Source organism: Muntiacus reevesi, chromosome 14 (assembly GCF_963930625.1).
Source record: "Muntiacus reevesi chromosome 14, mMunRee1.1, whole genome shotgun sequence".
Classification (NCBI taxonomy): domain Eukaryota; kingdom Metazoa; phylum Chordata; class Mammalia; order Artiodactyla; family Cervidae; genus Muntiacus; species Muntiacus reevesi.
This window is the reverse complement of record NC_089262.1, coordinates 5917266-5939784: the sequence shown is the minus strand read 5'-3', so window position 1 is coordinate 5939784 and position 22519 is coordinate 5917266. Positions and strand designations below refer to the sequence as shown.

The window sequence follows — 22519 nt, the reverse complement described above, 5'->3', positions numbered from 1 at the left end:
GAATCCTTTTGTGCGTCCCACCCTGAGTCTTTCTTCTCCTGGCCTGCCCAGCAATTCTGGGGAGTCTCCTAACGACTGTGGCTCCTGCGCCTCTCCCTCCCCGGGTTCTTGGCCCCCAGCAGCTCAGCAACAGCCCTCTTGGCGCTCAGCTTCCTCCGCCCGTCGATGGTGACAGAACCCCTTGGCGTCAGTCACAAGCCTGAAGCTAGTAGCTAGGATACCCGCACCTGCACCGGGAACCATCTCATCAAGCAGCCAGCGGACGAGAGCCACGTGGCCCCACCACCAGAGGAAAAGCCCACTGGACTATGGTCTCCTAAAGACCTAGCCTCCCCCAGACATGGCCCTCTTCTAATCCAAGAGCCTCCCAGGTTCAACTTGAGGAACGGCCGGTCCCCCTGCTGCTATGCCGTCATCATGCTGACACCAAATCTGGAGATCCGGTCCCTGAGCTGAGTTCAAGTTCAGTCTTTGCAACTTCGAGGCACAGAGAGCGGTGCCCACCCCAGCAATGGGAGACTCGAGGGGCTGGAGGAGAAGGAAACGCCGAGGCATGGTGCGAGTTGCAAACGCAGCCTCGGCCATTGGAAACAGGTGACAAGGTGAGCCTGGGCGGCCCCCTGACCGCCGGCAGGTCTGATGAGTGGAAACAGGCACCGCGCGACTTCACCCTGCAGAGCCCCGTGGGCCCGCTGTTTCCGAAGATGGTCTTCTCAGCCTCTGTTTACAGTCTGGGGCCAGGTGTATAGAAGCTGGTATGTCACAGATCAAAACACAGAAAGCATTGAGACATCTTACCTGGTCCCAGGGAGAGACGGTGCCCCCGAAACACATGAACAAGTAGCCCATGGCCACGAGACAGATCCATATCACCAGCGAGAAGAGGCGTAGCAGCTTCTTAAACACCGACTCGATGCACACCAGGATGAAGATCGCAAAGAAAATCGCCAGGGCAGTCGGCACTGTGATTAAAAATGCCACGTGGTCTTCAACTTCCTAAGGAGAGGGAAAAAAGAACATCGTAAAGGGACAATTTAGCAAGCCTGTGGCACCCACTTGTTATCAATATCGAAATGTTATCAACATTAGTCAAGGTCGAACCACATCAGGTTTTAAAAGGGAGAAGGTGAGGGTGGGATGTTTCAAAAGAACAGCATGTATATTATCTATGGTGAAACAGATCACCAGCCCAGGTGGGATGCATGAGACGAGTGCTCGGGCCTGGTGCACTGGGAGGACCCAGAGGAGTCGGGTGGAGAGGGAGGTGGGAGGAGGGATCGGGATGGGGAATACGTGTAACTCTATGGCTGATTCATGTCAATGTATGACAAAAACCCACTGAAATGTTGTGAAGTAATTGGCCTCCAACTAATAAAATAAAATTAAAAAAAAAAAATGTAGAGCTTATATAAAATAAATAAATAAAATAAAAGGGACTTCAGAAGTACAAAAATTTGAACTTTCAAAAATTTAAGTTTCTTATTAACTAAACACGTTTTTCTACATAAATAACCCAATACCAGGCTTCTCAGGTGGCGAAGTGGTAAAGAATCCTCCTGCCAATGCAGGAGAAGTGGGTTCAATGTCTGGGTCGGGAAGATCCCCTGGAGGATGAAATGGCAGCCCACTCCAGTATTCTTGCCTGGGAAATCCCATGGACAGAGGAGCCTGGTGGACTGTAGTCCATGGGATTGCAAAGTGTCGGACACCACTGAGTCAGCAAGCACACATAACCCAGTATTGGATATTTAAATTACACAAAACAGCCGTGCCATCTAATTCAAATTTTCCCTGATAAATGAAGAAATGGATTTCATTCAAAAGTGAATGCAAGAACACAGAATGTCAGGATAAAATAAGACAACTTCAGACAATCAGATATACTCTAATCATAGGAAATTAAGGTCTGCAAATGGTTTTGAAATGTTTTATTAAAAAAAAAACACCTAAATACTATCTTGGACTCTAAAGCTAGAAGCTTTTCTTTTAATGCAAGGCAATTAATGTTTTAACCAGATCATAGGTTAATAGAAAAGGGTCTGAAAGTACTAAAAATAGAATATGAGAGAGCGGGAAATATTTAGAAGACTGTGCCATTTTGCTAGCTTCTTTTTCCACCTTTCTCGGGCTCCAGCAGCAAAAAGGAAAACAGACATTATTAGCCTGCTATTAATGCATTTTTTAAAACTCTACATTTGCACACTAATAGTCATTTTCTATTCATCTCTATCTGGCCACATAACCCTTCAAACGCACACTATTACAATTCCACACAATGCAACATAACTCGAGTTTCCTCTGAGTACCCAAGTCTGGATTTAGGCTTTAGCTTCTCCAAATATTCTGCTGAAACTTGCTCTGAACAGCACACGCTGTGGGATGGCACACGCTCTTGCACACAGTCTAAGAGCTTTCATCTCCAGCTAATGCATTTAGTTGATGAAATACTCAAAGGAGTTTCAAGCAAAACAATCCATATAGCTGGGGCCCTAAGACCATCCACTGAGGTTTCGGAATATTAAAACTTAGAGTAGCGGGCTTCCCTGGTGGCGCAATGGCAAAGAATCTGCCTGGCCATGTAGGAGACATGGGTTCGACCTCTGATTTGGGAAGATCCCACATGCCACAGAGCAATGAGCAATGAAGCCAGAGCACCACAACTCCTAAGCCTAGAGCTGGGGAGCTGCAGCTGCTGAAGCCCACGGCTCCGAGACCCCGAGCTCCACTAGGAGAGAAGTCTCCGCGATGAGAAGCCCACTGCAACTAGGGAGCGGCCCCCGCTCGCTGCAACTAGAGAAAAAGCCCGTGTAGCAACCAAGACTCAACACTGCCAAAAATAAGAAAAAAAATTTTTAAGATACAGTACAACCTGGGACATACAGGGCAGGTCTTTCAAATACAGAGTCTGGGGAAGCCCTCACCTTTTCTGGTGGGCGCAGGGTTCACTCCGGGCCACGAGTATCTCTAACTTCACCCTGGAGATGCCCCCGCACCGCCTTCAGATATCAGGCCACTGACCGCAGGGAGGGGGCAGGAAGGCAGATGAGGCAGCCCAGGAGGCGGGGCGCAGGCTGACACCCAGGAGAGGGCAGAGGGGCCCGGACCACCTTCAGGGCCTTCTCTTCCCTTTCCTCTCTCACAATTGTGCGTGTCGAGTAAAAACTGCGAAAAAGGCCAGAACAACAACCACCACGGCAAGTACTCACATCAGTTGTTGTTGAGTTGCTAAGCTGTGTCTGACTCTTTACGACCCCACGCACTGCAGCACGCCAGGCTTCCCTGCCCTTCACCACTTCCCAGAGTTTGCTAAAATTCATGTCCTTTGAGTCGATGATGTCATCCAACCATCTCATCCTCAATCACCCCCTTCTCCACCTGCCTTCAATCTTTCCCAGCATCAGGGTCTTTTCCAATGAGTCAGCTCCTCATCAAGTGGCCAAAGTACTGGAGCTTCAGCCTCAGACCTTCCAATGAATATTCAGGGTTGACCGCCTTTAGGATGGACTGGTTTGATCTCCTTGCAGTCTAAGGGACTCTCAAGAGTCTTCTCCAGCACCACAGTTCGAAAACCTCAACTCTAACACAGATATTTTTCTGCTAAGCACTCAGGTACATTAAGGTCTGTGACTCTTAGAGCGGCCGTGTGAGTGCAGGCACCTGCACAGGCGAGAAAACGCAGGCCTCTGAATGGAGAGGAGGCAGCAGGGCTGCGGGGCTGACTGGGAGAGAATGGGGGCTTCCCCCAGGGGTGGTCTGTGTTGCCACCACCGCAGAGCCCTGCGCCCCGTGTGCATAGACGATGCGTGGGCCCAGGTGTGCCCAGCTCCCCAGTGGCCGGAAGAATGTTTCCAGAACAGCCAGATGACAGAAGGGCCCGATGGGATGTTCTCACGACCTCCCTCCCCTACTATTTCTGTCCACGACTCAGTGCCTGCCTGTACTCTGACCTTCAGACACAGGCTCCAATCATTGCAAAAGGTTGTCCGGGATCCACCCACACCCCCGTGCTCCCCAGCACCCAGGCACCAAGGATCAGGGCACGCAGCAGCCTGTCCCGAGGACATCTCATTCAAGGTCACGGTCGCTGAGCACACAGAGCCGTGAAAACGTGATTTTACTTTAAACTTCCCCGAATGCAGTTACCTAAGCTGTGAGCAGAAAGCCAACCAGTAGAGAAGCAGGACAGCTGCCTTCCTGGCATGGCTTTTCCATCATTGCATTAACCCCGTAGGAAAGCAACAACCATTGGCTTTATTGGCTTCGATTATCCAGAAAGAATGAAAGTGGCGTGAAAACCTACGTGACCGGCAAGTGAAAAGTGTGAGTTGCTCAGTCGCTCAGTCACATCTGAGTCTTTGCGATCCCACAGACTGTAGCCCGCCAGGCTCCTCTGTCCATGGGATTCTCCAGGCAAGAATACCGGAGTGGGTTGCCATTTCCTTCTCTGGGGGATCTTCCAAACCCAGGGATGGAACTCAGGTCTCCTGCAGCGCAGGTGGATTCTTTACCATCCGAAACAGCAGGGAAGCCCATCAAGTGAAAATGAGCAGCTAAAGGAACAGAGAAGCTGTGATCCTGAGCCCTTCTGGGAAGAGGACAAAAAATACACAGCCCAGAGGAGCTTTCCCTGCATTTCTTTTTTTTTTTTTTCTTTTTTTTTCATTTATTTTTATTATTTGGAGGCTAATTACTTTACAATATTGTAGTGGTTTTTGCCATACATTGACATGAATCAGCCATGGATTTACATGTATTCCCCGTCCCGATCCCCCCTCCCACCTCCCTCTCCACCCGACTCCTCTGGGTCTTCCCAGTGCACCAGGCCCGAGCACTTGTCTCATGCATCCAACCTAGGCTGGTGATCTGTTTCACCCTAGATAATATACATGTTTCATGCTGTTCTCTCAGAACATCCCACCCTCACCTCCCACAGAGTCCCAAAGTCTGTTCTGTACATCTGGGTCTCTTTTTCTGTTTTGCATATAGGGTTATCATTACCATCTTTCTAAATTTCATATATATGTGTTAGTATGCTGTAATGTTCTTTATCTTTCTGGCTTACTTCACTCTGTATAATGGGCTCCAGTTTCATCCATCTCATTAGAACTGATTCAAATGAATTCTTTTTAACGGCTGAGTAATATTCCATGGTGTATATGTGCCACAGCTTCCTTATCCATTCGTCTGCTGATGGGCATCTAGGTTGCTTCCATGTCCTGGCTATTATAAACAGTGCTGCGATGAACATTGGGGTGCACGTGTCTCTTTCAGATCTGGTTTCCTCAGTGTGTATGCCCAGAAGTAGGATTGCTGGGTCATATGGCAGTTCTATTTCCAGTTTTTTAAGGAATCTTCACACTGTTCTCATAGCGGCTGTACTAGTTTGCATTCCCACCAACAGTGTAAGAGGGTTCCCTTTTCTCCACACCCTCTCCAGCATTTATTGCTTGTAGACTTTTGGATGGCAGCCATTCTGACGGGTGTGTAATGGTACCTCATTGAGGTTTTGATTTGCATTTCTCTGATAATGAGTGATGTTGAGCATCTTTTCATGTGTTTGTTAGTCATCTATATGTCTGCTTTCCCTGCATTTCTCTGCTCAAAGATCCAACTGTGAACAAGGGAAAGATCCAGTGCCTTGGTGAGCCAGGAACATTATGTAATAAGACTTGATATGGGTTTGGGGTTTAAATATTGGCATCTTTTTTTTTTTTACCATCAGGGTCTTGATCCCAGACAGCCCACTAGTCTGGGCTGCAGGGCGACCACTCCACTAGGCCATGGACACTGGTCCCCTAATATTTTTAGGGGCCCACAGAAATGGTTTATTTCTTTCATAATCAGAACAACAACAAAAGACCCAAGCTTCTAGTCTCAAAGTTTCTAGTCCCCCAAGCTCACCCAGCATCAACTAGGACTGTGAATATACGTTTAGGGAAGAAGGGCAGACAAAGGCCTCTCCATCCTGAAAGGACCCGAGGGCGTCCGGGGTGCCTGCTTACCGGATGCGTGGCGTTGCCTGGTCCACCCCACTCCCCCGAGAAGGACTCCCCCCAGCTTTGAAGTCCTGTCCCCAGATGGCAGGGCGCCCGTTCCCAGATGGCACGTGGCTTCAGATGGTCACTCGCTGCCCACAAGGCCAGTGGCCCCTGACCACTGCAAAACCCACTGAAGAATCCGGGCTCTTCCAGAGAGAACAGCCATCAATTTATTCTGCGTTTGCCTTTTGAACCTTAACTCCAAACAAGTCTTAATATGGATTTTCCCACTAAATAGAATCTTTTGTAAGGGGGGGCCAAGGAAAAAAAAAAAACACAGTATCCTATTCACTAAAAATGTATAAGCTTATAAACCACACTCCTTCTTAGTCCTGCATTTGGATCATGTGTTTTTCTTAAGGTGAATAAGTAAATGAAATAGCGGAACGCCCTCAGACCTTGAATTACATACCCTCTCCCCCCTCCGTTATTCCAGCCCCAGTGGACAGGAAGACCAATGAAGCCACAGCAGCTCACCCGTGGCTACTCTTTTAGGAAACAGCCGAGTTTTCAAAATTCAGAGTATAAAACAAATAAGAGCAGCTGAAAATAAAGTGAACGAAAACAGTGAAAACACTGTCGATCTAAATTAAATATGTTTATGCAGCCCAACTCCTCCTCCCTTCGTGGAAATAAAAAATGTACCACTCTACGCAAACTAAATAAAATGTACAGAAATGCCTTTAAGACATGGCTTTAAAAAATGATTTTTAAAAGTCGCCATACAATGCAAACTAAATGTGTTAACACGCCTTTAAAAGGAAGACCACAAGCGTCCCATTACCTACTGTCATGATAATGGGCTCCCATCACTCTCCAAGAATATTTCGTCTTTCCCTGTTCAATGCATTTAATTTGGGAGGGCGTCAAACTGCCAGGCCTATTAAACACCCATTGCTTCTCTTTATCATATAACAACGGCTTTGTTTCTCAGAGGCTTTTCCATGGAGCAACAGATTATGTATATTTTTAATATTTTCCATGTCTACTTTTCATTTTTTTTTTTGTTCAACAGTACTGCTTTCCTTTTAGATGGCTGAGGACACTCTAGTGTAAAACACTTTACCGTTATTGCTGTTGTTCAGTCGCTCAGTCGTGTCTGACTCTTTGAGACCCCATGGACTGCAGCACGCTGGCTTCCCTGTCCTTCACTGTCTCCAGGAGTTTGCTCACACTCATCTCCATTAAGTCAGTGATGCCATTTCATCTCATTCAACCGTCTCATCTTCTCTTGCCCCCTTCTCCTACTGCCTTCAATCATTTGCAGCATTAGGGTCTTTTCCAATGAGTCAGTTCTTCTCATCAAGTGGCCAAAGTATTGGAGCTTCAGCTTCAGCATCAGTCCTTCCAATGAATATTCAGGACTGATCTCCTTTAGGATTAACTGGTTTGATCTCCTTGCAGTCCAAGGGACTCTCAATAGTCTTCTCCAACACCACAGTTCAAATGCATTAATTCTTCAGTGCTCAGCTTTCTTTACAGTCCAACTCTCATATCTGTACACGACTACTGGAAAACCATAGCTTTGACTACATGGACCTTTGTCAGCAAAGTGATAACTCTGCTTTTCAACGTGCTGTGTAGGTTTATCACAGCTTTTCCTCCAATGAGCAAGCATCTACGAAAAGGATATTTTAGGGAAGTGCTTTGAAGTCCAACAGACCGAAGGTAGAAACCAAGTTCCATCACTTACTGTAACTCTGGTGAGCGCTGAGCCTCCCAAAGCCCCTGCTTCTTCACATCAACAGTGATACAGACATGGTGTGGCCAGTGGGGGTGAGCCCATCACCCGAGCTCATAAATGACAGGTTATTACCGTAGTGACCATAACCACCTCTTTCCTATCCCTACTTTCCACCAAGGCTAGTCTGACTACTCATTACTGAAATGATGCCAATTTTGCCTTCTAAGTAATTATACATTTTATTACCATATATTATTCTGAAGAGCTGCCATTGGGCAGAAAGCAATCATCCCTTAGCTAATACACATTTGACTATATGTGGATGGATGCAGATAAATATTTTCATTCATTCACATCATATATCTGTGTGTATGTGAGATACAAAATGTATGTATGTGTGTGTGTTTGCTCAGTCATGTCTGACTGTGCAACCCCATGGACTATAGCGCACTGGGCTCCTCTTTTCATGGAACTTTCCAGGCAAAAATACTGGAAAGGGTTGCCACTTCCTACTCCAGGTGATCTTCCTGACCCAGGCATCAAACCCATGCTTCCTGAGTCTCTTGCATTGACAGGCAAATTCTTTACCATTGAACCACCTGGGAAGCCCTGAGATACATAATAGAAAATAAATTTTTTTCATTCTTTTCCACATATAGAGTCACACTCCATTTTACCATAAGGTATGAAAGAAATAAAAATTCTAATTAAAATATTCTATAAAACTCTGATGAAATAAGTCAAAGATGACCTCAATAAATGAAGAGATAGTCCATGTATATAAATAGGAAGAGATAGTCCATGTATATAAATAGGAAGACAATACTGTAACAATGTCAGTTTTTTCCAAATTAATCTATAGATTCAATGCAATTCCAACTGAAATCATAGCAAGTCAATTCTGTAGCTATCAACACACTGATTCTATAGTTTAAATGAACAGGCAAAAGACCCCAGTGCTGAAGGAAAGGAATAAAGTAGGAGGACCAACACTACTGAACTCCAAGACTTATTATAAAGCTACGGTACTTAATAAAAATAATTTAAAAATAAATAAATAAATAAATAAATAAATTGCATTTCCAACTATTAAGAGAAATAATAAAATGACTAAATGCATTAAAATTTGAAAGCTCTTTCAAATAATTTCTTTAAAAATGTTAAAAAAAAAAGAGATGGTATTACAGAATAAAGGAACAGATCAATAGACGGGAAAGACCCACATTAATGTAGTCAACAGACACGTGGTAAATTCAGACAGAGAAAGGATAAAGACCATTCAATGGAGCAAGGGTGGAACTGAAGAGATGTCTACATGCAAAGTATGAATCTAGATACACACTTTATGCCTTTCACAAAAATCAACTCAAAATGGATCACAGTGAAGGGAAAGAGAAAGTGAAAGTTGCTCAGTCGTGTCGGACTCTGCAACCCCGTGGATTGTTGCCCCTCAGGCTCTCCCCACCCCCCACTCTGAATCTCTCCTCCTCTCCCCTTCTCCACACCATCTCTCTACTCTCTCTTCTGTCTACCTCCTCCACATTTAATTGTATCAACAGTATAAATGATTCAGTCGTGTCTGATCATTTGTGACCCCATGGATGCAGCCCACCAGGCTCCTCTGTCCATGGGATTCTCAAGGCCAGAATGCTGGAGTGGTTTGCCATTCCCTTCTCCAGGGGATCTTCCCAACCCAGAGATCAAAGCCAGGTCTCCCACATTGCAGGCGGATTCTTTTATCAACGGAGCCAGCAGGGAAGCCCAAGAAGACTGGAGTGGGTAGCCTGTCCCTTCTTCAGGGGATCTTCCTGACCCAGGAATCGAACCAGGGTCTCCTGCAATGCAGGCAGATTCTTTAGCAACTGAGCTACTGGGGAAGAATGGTCATAGATCTAAAGGTAAAATGCAAAATAATCCTGAAAAACCCCAAAGTCTTCCCATGAGCAAACTTGTGCTGTGCGGTAAAAGTGGTGCTCAGAGGGAAACCGGCCATCTCACAAGTTGGACTCAATCATCCTACTGTCAGTTTGGCTTTGCTAGGAGTTGCATTTCTTAGACTCCCTTTTCCTCCACGGCTCTCGCTTACTTGAATATAAGAATTTGTGGCAGAATTGGGAGGGGAACGTAGAGCAAGTTCTCACCCGAATCCCTTCCCAGAAAGTTCCCGAGTGAGAGCAGGCCTTCGGAGAGGCCTGCCCAAGATTTGGGAGGTGGACGCCAAGTCGCCCCAGGAAGGGCAATGTGCAAGGGTCAGATGCGGCTGAAACATGCGGGTAGGAGCCTGGAAGGGCCCAGCCGGCCCGGCTCTGTGCTCCACATGCAGGATTCCAACCAGGTCAGCCAAACCAGGGTCCCCGCTAGAGACCGTCCTGATGGGGCTCCCGTGATGGGTGTGCAAGCTCTGCTTTTGGAGATCCCTACAAGCCCTGACTGCGCAGGATTCTCCACTGATTCAAGGCTCCCTGCTGCTGCCCCAAGGTTGATGCAAAGAAAGGAGGCTGAGAACTGATGAATTAAAGATCCCACTGCAGAAATCTGGAAAAGAACAGAGGAAGCCCAAAGCAAGTGCTGAGCTGGCCCAAACACTCGTTCACGCGTTTCCACAATGAAAAAACCCAAAGAAACTTTGGGGCCAACCAAATAGAAAGAAAATGTGGCAGTCAGGGACTTTCCAAAATATTTCCTTTCTTCTGGGTTCCTTCTGGATTCACCTTCTAACCTCTTTTGAAGTTCCAAGCAGCCATTTTGAGCAAAAAAAGAAAAACATGTGAATAAAAGTGAAGTGTTTCTCGCCCAGGCAGAGGCATGTAAAAGCCATTGTGAAGCTGCTGGCACGTTGCGTGGTGCAACGATTAAAGAAGCATTTGTCATGAGCAGGACACCTACAGCCCAGGCCAGGTGGGCAGAGCTCCCCTCCCAGCCTGCGTTGGCCGGGACATGCAGCAAGAGGTCCGCCTCCGGTGTGGGAAGCCACATGGAGCAGGGATGAGCTACCACTGCCAAACTGCTGACTCAGGAGGAAAATAAAACATGTGAATGTTTTCAATCACTAAACCACGTGGGGGGATTTATGCAGCAGCAGATAACTAGAATACTGAAGTCTGGCCAATGAAAATGAATGAAAGTGATAGGGCACTTCCATGTCGATGATGTCAATTGCCAGAGAGTGAAGCACTCTTCTCTTTCCCAGTGTAGTATATTCATTGGAAGGACTGAGGCTGAAGTTAAAGCTCTAGTACTTTGGCCACCTGATGCGAAAAGCAGACTCACTGGAAAAGACCCTGAGGCTGGGAAATGTTGGAGGCAGGAGGAGGAGACGACAGAGGATGAGATGGCTGGATGGCACTGGCTCATGAGACATGAGTTTGAGCATCTCCAGGAGACAGTGAAGGATGGAGAAGCCTGGCGTGCTGCACGGGGTCACAGAACCAGACACAACTTAGCAATTGAACAACAACACAGCAATCAAGGAAGGAAGGATGCTGTGGGATGCCGCTTCCTTCACGCTAAATCTCTGAGTAACTGATGTGAGAGAATGCCTCTGCTGACTCACATGTACTGTGCAGCTCAAACAAAACATAAACCTTTGTTGTGTTAAGCTACTAAGATTCTGGAGTTGTTTATTTCTGTAGCATATCATAATCTGTTTTGATTGACACAGAGGTAATGAAGACAGAAAGCAAAAATGCAATACAGTGTATCAAAAAAGATATTTTTTCTGTAAAAAGTTAAAACAAAACAGACATCTACTGAGATTAAGTTTAAAAAAAAGCATCTAAGTATTATCAAATATTACCATCAAACTTGAGAATTGGGATGAAATGCAAAGAGTCCTAGAAAAGGCTTATTGAAACTGACTCAAGAAATAAAGTTAAAAATACTATAATCCTATTACTATCAAAGATACTGAAGCAGAAATTTTAAAATCTCTCTCCAAAAAAAGCAACAAACCCATATGGTTTTCTAAGTAAATTCTTTCAACCCTTTCTAACATAATGAAAACTTTACAAAACTAAAAATGAAGGCATACTCCCTGACTTTTAAGACCAGAAAAACTTATAAAAAAGAAAAGTGACAATCTGATAAAGAAATATTCCAAACTCATTTTACCAAAGACTACGTTGGCAAAAACCTTAAAATGTTAGCACTTCACATCCAACATTTTATAAGAGATATCATAAAAACTGCATTTGTATCAGGAATATAAAAAGTGCTCAATAATAGAAAATTATTAAGCATTACCCTGACTTTAAAAAAATCAAAAAAATCTTATGATTATCTCAATTTGGTAAGACTAAACAATCATATTTAAACTTTTTCTATAAATTAACCAAAAGGAATCTCAAAGGATATCTATAAAAATCTATAACCAGCATCATCCTAAATGAATACACTATTAAGGAATTCTATTTAAAATCAGGAAAAAAGGCAAAGGCACCCACAATCACCAGTTTTGTCAGTAGCACATTAGAGTTCCAGGCCAACATAATAATATAAGTAAAAGAAATGAAAAGAAAAAAGAAATGTATTGGACAAAAGAAAATAAAACTCTCAATATTTGCAGAAAAACTAAAAACATTCAAAAACTAAGATCATGGCCTCCAGTTCCATCACTTCATGGCAAATAGATGGGGAAACAATGGAAACAATGACGGACTTTATTTTCTTGGGCTCCAAAATCACTCCAGATGTTGACTGCAGCCATGAAATTAAAAGATGCTTGCTCCCTGGAAGAAAAGCTATGACAAACCTAGACAGCATACTAAAAAACAGAGACAACACTTTGCTGACAAAGGTCTGTCTAGTCAAAGCTATGGTTTTACCAGTAGTCATGTATGGATGTGAGAGTTGGACCATAAAGAAAGCTAAGCACTGAAGAATTGATGCTTTTAAACTGGTGGTGTTAGAGAAGACTCTTGAGAGTCCCTTGGACTGCAAGGAGATCAATCCTAAAGGAAATCAGTCCTGAACATTCATTAGAAGGATTGATGCTGAAGCTGAAACTCCAATACTTTGGCCACCAGATGCAAAGAACTGACTCACTGGAAAAAACCCTGATTCTGGGAAAGACTGAAGGTAGGAAGAGAAGAGGGCAACAGAGGATGAGCTGGTTGGATGGCATCATCAACTCAATGGACATGAGTCTGAGCAAACTCGAGGGGTTAGTGATGGACAGGGAAGAGTGGCGTGCTGCAATCCATGGGGTCGCAAAGAGTGGGACACGACCGAGTGACTGAACTGAATTGACTTGCAGATGATATGATTGTCTATGTAGAGAACCTGAAAGAATCTGCATTTCAGTTCCTAGTAATAAAAAGGATACGATAAGTTGTGTAGATATAAAATAATACTCCAAATTAAATATATTATTTTACAGCATCAACAAAAGAATAGAAATTCCCAATTTCATAATCTTTAAAATACAATTTACAGTAAGCAAAAAAATATACAATATCCTTTGGTGTTGAGGAGTAAGAACAATCTATGGAAAACTATAAAACATTACTGAACCACAAAAATGAATGGAGAGATAGCCCATGTTCATGGATAGAAAAATTTAATATCACAAAATATGAATTCTCAGAAATGAATTAATAGATTAAATATAACACTAACAAGATCCTACTTGAGTTTTTTATATTGAGGTTAAAATAAGTTGATTATAAAGCTTGTATGGAAGAAGAAGTCAAGAATAACCAAAAAGCTTTTCAAAAAGTTGAATGTTATTTCCCTTGCCCAATATAAATACTCAATATAAAGCTTTATTAATTATACTCTGTGCATGTGTATTTAAAAGAGAAAATACCAATGGAGCAGAAAAGATAACACATAACAAACCACTCATATATGGAATTTTGATTTATAACAGATATGGCAAAGGAAGTAACTAAAATGGATAACTAAAAATTGATTCTCCACAAGAAAAAAACATGTAAAAGGATATTGATCACTACCTTATACCGCAAAAATACCATATGATACATATAGGGCATGTATGACAAAATGGATAAAATGAACAAAAAGAAATGACAAAAAGTACAGATGAAGTCTACTTCTGAGGGTTGGGAGGGAAATGAGAGAGCTGCAGCATACAGACTGATGGACATTACTGGGGAATTCTAGTTTGGACTGGGGACCAGGGTGCTTAGTTTTAATGTAAACAAATAAACGTATCAGTGAAAATTGAGCTCAATAATCAAAGTTTAATTAAATAAGTCAAATGATAAATTCCATTCCGTGCACCTAACATCCAATTCTGAAGAACACGGGTGTTTTAGGTTTGAATTAACTGCAAGTCAACCACTGGGAAAGAGTAGATGTTAGATCAACCGTATGTCTGAACTATGTTAACATTCCTTCATTACCTCTTTCATTTTTATTCATCTGGTCTCCTTACCCTCCTCATTTTTAACATCACACGGCTTTTGTTCTACTGATGCACCAGTCTAAAACTTCCATTCCTTCATAGCATCCACAGATCCCTAGTAACTTGAAATCTTATTTATTTCCCCTTTTTTATATAGTTTAAAAGATAATACTGTATGTTAAAATACACAGGCAATAATTCAATCTTTGCAGTAAGCCCATAGGAATGGAAGCCTGCATCTGCGATATTACACTTGTCCTGGCCATGTTATCCCAAGATCATTATGTCTGAGGGATAGTAAAGGACACTGGTAGAAATGGGAGACATTCTCATTCTGAAACCCTGCAGACAGGGCTCTCATCGCCACAGCCCTGCCTGGTCCACCACTGTCTCAAGCAGGAACCTTCTGGAAGGTGGAAACGCTAGACACTGGATTTATTCATAAGCTCCTCTCAGACAATAGTCATCATCTTGAGAAATCTTCTCAAGAATTTCAAGTTCTAAGAAGAAGCTATGGTACTTTGTATTTGTAAGTTCCCAATGCAATAAATTATTCATTCAATAGATTTTAATTGCGCTAATAACTGAAATTTTCCATTTCAAGCACCAGGTTTTTAAAAGGATTTGGTTCTACTCTGAGATACAGTTGGACTTCTGCATTCTTAACGGCAATAGGGCAAAAACCCAGGTCTGTAGTCTCGTCCCCTCTGTCCCGGCACTGTGGTTCCAGAGCCCTGGGCAGAATCAGAAAGCTGGCCGGCAAAGCTGCTCATGGAGATTTTTAGGCTGGGGTTCTCTACTCTGCCCATCTCCTGAAGCTGGCACCTGGGGATGGAAAAGTAAGCCCAAGTGATATGATGATTTTTTTAATGTGAACCTCCAAACTGCAAACCTCTCTGGGTTCCCATCCTTGTGGTTTTTACTGGATCCTTATTCAAAGAGGGCAGTGAAGCAACATTATCAAAGTCTTAACTGGGCCAAATGGATTAAACACACAAGCTGACTCAACAACACTTTTCTCTCCTTCCAAATGCACCAGGGGGCTGCAAACCAAAATTGCCAGATGTGTGTCAATTTCCCATCGACAGTTTGATGCCAGGGAGTGTAAGTGAAAGTTGGTCAGTCATGTCCGACTCTTAGTAAACCCATGGACTATACAGTCCATGGAATTCTTTAGGCCAGAATACTGGAGTGGAGGGCCTTTCCCTTCTCAAGGGGATCTTCCCAACCTAGTGATCAAACCCAGGTCTCCCGCATTGTAGGCGGAGTCTTTACCAGCTGAGCCACAAGGGAAGCCCAAGAATACTGGAGTGTGTAGCCTACCCCTTCTCCAGCGGATCTTCCTGACCCAGGAATCGAACTGGAATCTCCTGCATTGCAGGCAGATTCTTTACCAGCTGAGCCACCAGGGAAGTCCTGGTAAACATTATCTTATCACTCTTGTTCATTTACATAACATAATCCAAAACTAACAAAATTAAAAAATACGAACGTCAATTCAAGTGTCAGTTTGGCAGAATTTTAGTGTTAGAGACTGTAATGTGTCAAAATATTACTTTAATTAAACTATCTATGATTCTTGATTATTTTTTTAAAAATAACTCAAAGCTATATTCATACTTATCATGTAAATAGAAAAACATCCCCTGTTTTTGATACCTAGATTTTAAAATTCTAGTACTCATTTAGCTGAAATAATACTCATTCAGCCTGAAATACATCCACGGGAGACCGTAACAAGGAGAACCCTGGGTGCTGCAAATACAATAACAAAAATGACCACAGTTGTTGTAGGCAAGGCGGGTGCCCGGCTCTGTGCTGAATGTCCACAGGATCCATCTTACTTGGTTCCCAAACGATCTCCCTGAGCCTGCTTGCGTTATTCATTTTAGTCCACAGCAGACAAATTAATTTTTCAGGAACACTCAGTGGCAACACTGAGACCAGATCCAGGCCTAGCGACAGTTTCACGTTCTCAACAAGAGGCCACGCGATGGGAATGACAGCTGCTAAGGAAAACATGTCTGTCCCCTAAACTGTACATGTTAATCACACACCTTCCATCCGGTGAGCGCTGCATTAGGGGGTGCTAAGTTTCTTCCCTGAAAGAACTAACAATTAATTGAAGAGACAAGATGAACTCGCAAAGTATTCCACAGGTCAGATGACAGTCATCAAGGAGGAAAATTATTTGATGTAATGAGAGAGCTCAAGGACGTGAGCCCAGTCAATCTTAAAGGAAATCAACCCTGAATATTCATTGGAAGGACGAATGCCGAAGTTGAAGCTCCAATACTTTGGTCACCTGATGTGAAGAGTCAGCACATTGGAAAAGACCCTGATGCTGGGAAAGACTGAAGGCAGGAGGAGATGACAGAGGATGAGATGGCATCACCAACTCAGTGAATGTGGATTTAAGCAAACTCCAAGAGATAGTGGAGGACACAGCAGAGCCTGGCATTCTGCAGTCCATGAGGTCACAAAGAGTCGGACATGACTGAGCGACTGAACCACAACAAGAAGAATGGATGAACTTTGCAGGCATCCAATGCAGATGGGAACGCACAGCACACGCCGGACTGTTGAAGCCTGAGAAGGAGAGCTTGAACTTGGACAAGCGGCACAGGGAGGAGGCGGCTTCCTGGTGTGAGGACCACACTGGATGCACTGGAGGAAACAGAGAGGAGCCAGAGAGGACCAGCTGCAGACGGAGCCCAGGCTGACCGGCCACCCCAGAGCAGAGAGGTCGGGGGCGGCGGGTCAAAGATGAGCCGCTGCAGGACGGAATACCACCCAGGGGAGATGCCCGCCCCAGTGCTGGTCCCAGCGGACACTCCATCAACATCACTGAGGGAAGAACGAGCGGATGGTCCAGTGGACGGTGCTGATGCCAACACTGAGTCACGGGCAGAACCAGAGTACCCTGGAGCAGGAAATGGCAGCCCACTCCAGCATTCTTGCCTGGAGAATCCCAGGGACAGAGGAGCCTGGCGGGCGCAGTCCGAGGGGTCGCAAAGAGTTAGACCTGACGGATGGACTGAGCACCCAAGCTGCACAGCACACACTTGAATAGCCAAAGGATGCTTCCAAGTCTTTTCCTGCTGGGCCTGTAAACTGCAACCAACGTTTCTGCAGAAAATGAGTTTTTCGTTGTCTTTTGTTTATACCACAGTGAAGTCATAATTAAAATGACTTATTGAATTACTGGTTGTGATTACAAATACCTGCCAAGTAAGTCCCCTGCATGGATAGAGAAATTCACAGAAAGATGGATCTTTAGCTACCTCCACTCCAATTCCTGAGAGTGTGCACTATTCCCTCCCCACCCCCCGCCCCCAGCCCCAGAATGATGAGACTGGAGAAAGTATGCAGAGAATTTCCTACTCCTCAGAGGAGATGCCAGACATGTTCATCTGCCTTCTCCAGCCTTCCACTCCCCTAGAAAAGGGTGAAAGACTGACTTTCTTGTCAAAAGACTGACTCCTCGTTGATTCCTCCACCCACTGGGGGCGCTGAAATAGTCCCTGCAATCATAAAGCTATTTCCCTCTACAATGGCTGGTTTCATTTATTTGCTTTGGAAAAATTAAGGTTCTTTCTCCATGTACAGAGAAAAGAAATACTCTGATATATCTGCCCTGATGCTGGGAAAACTGATATGTCATAAAGTACTTGTGGTCATCATTGGAAAGAGCTGGCACATTCAGTCACAGTAAAAGAAAGAAGGGAAATCATAGTCTGAAAAATCACAGAAATTACATATTTAATAAAAGCTATTTGATTTCATTACTAAAAAATAGACCAAAAAATCAGTTTTATTGCAATATCTGACTATTTAAAATTTATAGGAATGGAATTTTTCCAGTTGAAATATTGACCACCCCTAATCATAAATTTTAGCCAAAACAAATCTGGCTGGAGCTAGCTGGTATTTGACAAACTAAAAAAATTATGTCAACCTTTCCTAACCATAACAGGCAAATTTTGAGAAAAGTTGGCGGATTTGGGACGTAATAAATGAGAGAGGATTTAATTCTGAGATGAGTTTGTCATGCATTTAGTAATAAGAACCAGTTCTGGACAATGAAGTTAACTCATAAGACTTAGAACTTAAAAGTTTGGTCTCCTTAGTTCCAGGGTCTCTGATGCCAGGGGGCAATTTAATTTTGTTCAGCACACCCATACTATCATCAAAAACTTCCACCATAAGCAAAAAGAAAGTATTTTTCATATTATTAAATAAGATATTAAAATTCAAGACAGTATCATACATGCTACTGGTTTCGTATCTTGATATTTCTTAACAAATATGGGGTTAAACCTATTTAACAGCTTTTTATGTAAGAAAAAGCAGTTTAGCAAGATGGTAAAGTTTCAATTCAGAATTTACTTTTACAGGATAATAAAAATACTTTGCAGATTACTTTAACTTCATGATCAATGATGCAAAAGCATGGGTTGACCATAGATTGAAATTAAGTGACAGAGGTTTGTGAATAATATCAATTACAGGAACACAATTAGGGAACTGAAGCTCAATCCTTTGGTCACCTGATGCCAAGAGCTGACTCACTGAAAAGACCCTGATGCTGGGAAAGATTGAGGGCAGGAGGAGAAGGCGACAACAGAGGATGAGATGGTTGGATGGCATCACCAACTCAATGAACATGAGTTTGAGCGAACTCTGGGAGATGGTGAAGGACAGGGAAGCCAAGAGTTGGATACAACTAAGTGACTCAACTGCAACAACAAAGGGGAATACAAGGTCAAGACGAAGCTTACTTTTTTAAAGATATATTTCCAGCCAATTCACGCAAAGGCAATTACATATTGCAAAAAAATCACCATGTATTCAGATGATGTTAGGATCATTTTGTGATCCAAATGTTCCAGGAGGCCATGGATGTGCGTTAAGAAAGTTGCCAGACATTTGCTACTACAAGAACTGGTGGAAGTCTAATGGAAATCAAAATCAGGCAGATTCATAGGAAAGACGGAATCTGTCCAAGATTACAGGCAGCAAAAATAGATCTGCCAAGCTCCTGAATTACATCAGAGCCTAGCAATTCTAGTAAAGGTGGAAACCTGGGCCTGCCCCAAGCAGCTATTTCTGTCCCCTGAGGTAGATCTCTGGGAAGCCACACTCTGGTCATTCTGAGAAATGAACTCACCCCACCCCATGTGCACAGGGGCCTATGTTACTACCGCACTGCCTTCCAAATCTCCTAACCTTGAACGACAGGGATAGAGAACATGTTTTTGCAAAGTGAAACCGCTATTTACGTTACTACTAAAAGCAAAATAGAAACGAGCTGTCCCAACCTCAGAATCGATCCAGTCCTTCTGAAGGTCAAGTTTCCAAGGACAGGGCCCATTCCTTCCGGGCGTTTCCCAATGCCCACCCAGCCCAGCAGCCCTAGATCCCGCTTGAAGTCACCTTTCCACCAGACCCCATTACCCTTCCTGACTCTGGAACATTTCCGCACAGCTCATCAGCTAGATTGGTTCACAGAGAGCAGACATGACCAAGCATGGTTTAGGCAGAGCAGAGAAAAGGATCTATTCCATCGTCTCTGGACCTCTCCCTGGGCTACAGCCACGCCAAGGGCAGTGCTAGCTTTCTGCTTAAAGTGATTTTGCTGAATGCCTAGACTGTGGCAATGATCAATTTACCAAGAAAAATAAAGATGCCTGGGCAACCTTTTCAGAAAGATGCCATTCCAGCATTTGCTCCCCATGAAACAGAATGTAAAGCAACTGGATGTGTTAACTGCATGCTACGTCATTTCAGCTGTGTCCAACTCTTCGCAACCCCGTGGACGGCAACCTGCCAGGCTCCTCCGTCCATGGGATTTCCCAGGCAAGCATACGGGAGTGGGTTGCCATTTCCTCCTCCAGGGGATCTTCCCCACCCAGGGACTGAACACACGTCTCTTATGTCTCCTACACTGGCAGGGTTCCTTACCACTACTGGCACCTGGGAAACCCTAAAGGAGCGGAGCAGAGAAACACAAAGATCAAAGGCAGATCAGAGAAGGGAGCTTTCAGCTGACTGCACTGAATCTCTGAGGACACGGCGACGCGCTCAAGCTGGATCACGGTTTAAGAAGTTAGAGATCCGTATCACAGCAAAGTGGTGTGTGTCAGGGAGGCATGAACTTCACACTTGTCTTTAAATATATTAATGGTGCTAAAAATAGGCCATCACCTGCTCCTCCTCTTTCATTTAGAAGAGAACCAGCCAGAACGCTTTGAATTACAGATTCGCCAGAATCACAAGCAGCAATGTCCTAGCAGAACAGATTTGCAGAGGAAGAGGGACGTGTTTTCTCCCCTGCAGGAACGGTAATGAACAGGAGATGCCTTCAGAGACGCTGCTTGCCAAGGAGACGGAGCAGAAGTCTCTCCTCAAGTCATCCTTGGCCCTGAGAAGTGGTGAGAAGAGAAAAAAAGATGCCATTCCAGGAAGCAGCGCAGGCTGGCAAGAAGATTGTGAAGACTGCCCTGAACTCACACCCAGAATACAGAATGAAGGTGCTCTCTGCTCTGTGTTGCATAATATAAGACCCAGTTATGATCGGTGGCATCTGTGATCTTCTGCTTTCTAATTTTTTTTTCCCTTATCTTCTTGAATTCCATGAGAAGACAACACCTTTGACAATTGTGGGGAGGAGGCAAACTTCATTTTTTAAAGAACCCGTGACGATAACAAGTTTTCCCATGCATAATATCTGAGCACCATCTGGCTCAGGATATGAGGAATAAATTGCCAAAAACCAAGGACAGCAATTTTGCACGCAGTGGTGAAATAAAGGCACACACCCACGCCTTTGCTCCGAGGACAGGAATATAGGTGCATGTTTACATTCTGTGCTAAAAAGACAGCATTCCTCCCAGACGTCCCCAGATCAACTACTGACCAAAAATATCTCACTGATTAATCAATGCTTGGCACCCGAGCTGCACAGACACATCACAGGCGGTGCAAAAGTTTGAACCACACCAACACAAAGATCAGTAACAGGAAGTTTACCGCCATCTACAGATTTCCTCTCACTGCTTAAAGGAGTGAGCCAAAGGCTCCTGCTTGAAAAATACAAATTGGCAAAACTGACATCAGCTGGAGAGTTGCACTGCGGTCCCAGCGATGAAACCCAGTTGAGTAAGCTGTACCCAACAGCAGGCACGATAAACGACCCCCCTAGAAATAGGAAGGCGACAGTCCACCAACGCTTGTGACTTAGACACTCAAAGGATGCAGGCTCACAACAGGTCAACACCCCCACCTCTCTGCCTATGGGACTAAACCTGGCATTTTAACGGCAAAGGTGGAAAATAAATACTTGTCTTTCTTTTTTTTTCCCCTCGCCATTCACCACTTTCCCAAGGCAGGATTTCTACAGACTTAAATGACGTCCGATCCAAACTAAAACGCCAGCTCGGGAGCCGGGCAGCGGCCTCGCCTCGCCGAGAGAGGCGCGGTGCCGATTCGGATGGAGACCCGCTGGAGCGGATGCCGCGCGGAAAGCGCAGCGAGTTTGCCAGCGGGCGCGCAGAGATGGAGAACGCACGCCGCGGCGGTCCACCTGGTGCACACACCCCGGCAACTTTTATTTTGGGGCAGAACCTCCCAAGGAAAACTTTTCTCCTGCCCGCAGGGCTCGCTAGAGCCGGGCCGGCCGCGGGTGGGCCGAGGAGGGGCCGGGAGCCGCGCGGGCCGAGGGGGCAGTCCCCGGGGCAGGAGGCGGCCGGGCCGGCTCCGTCCCTCGCCTCCCGGGGCGCCGGGGGCGCGCGGGGAGGACACTCACCAGGCGGAGCGCGAAGAAGACGGCGAGCAGCGCAAGGCAGGCGCCCATGACGATGAGCAGCAGGAAGACGATGAGCGGGTGCTGCTGGCTCATGCGGTAGTAGGACTCGTAGAGCCAGTCCCGGGACCTCTGCAGCCCGTCTCCGCCGCCCGCCGCCGCCTCGGCGCGGTCCCGCAGGTAGCGGCGCCGCCGCATCGCCTCCTGCCACATCGGGGCGGCTCGCGGGGCGCCCGCCGAGCGCGCCCGGCCGGGGCTGCGCCGCCCGCCCGCGTGCCACCCCCGCGCCGCCTCGGCCGGCCCGGGCTGCCCGCGCTCCGAGCTGCGCGCAGGGGCCTCCGGCGCGGGCGGAGCTCGGCGCCCCGGGGCTGGGCGGCGGCCTCGGGGGCAGCTCCCGGCGGCGCCGCTGCCGCCACCGCGCGGGAGGGGGCGGGCGCGACAGGGGCGCTCGGCCCGCCTCTGCCCCCACCCCGCGCGGCGCAGCCCCGGCCTCCAACCGCCGCCGCCGCCCCCCGACGGCCGGGCAGCGCGCGCTGGGGGCGGCACGGGGCGGAGGGCTGGGCGCCGGGAAGGAGGAACCAGCCGCGCCCCGATACTCGGGCGCCCGCCCCTTGGACACGCCCACA

General features: G+C 45.6%; 1 protein-coding gene across 1 annotated transcript in view; it reads right to left on the bottom strand.

Moving 5' to 3' along the window:
* The window catches only part of ADCY2 (adenylate cyclase 2), a 438387-nt gene extending 416191 nt beyond the window's left edge, over positions 1 to 22196 (bottom strand). The window contains exons 1-2 of the mRNA XM_065905185.1: positions 21897 to 22196; positions 799 to 996 (exon numbers count right to left, since the gene is read on the bottom strand). Of these exons, the coding sequence (XP_065761257.1) occupies positions 799 to 996; positions 21897 to 22106 (408 nt within the window). The 5' untranslated portion in view covers positions 22107 to 22196. The remainder of the gene's footprint in view (positions 1 to 798; positions 997 to 21896) is intronic.
* Between the last annotated feature and the right edge of the window lie 323 nt (positions 22197 to 22519).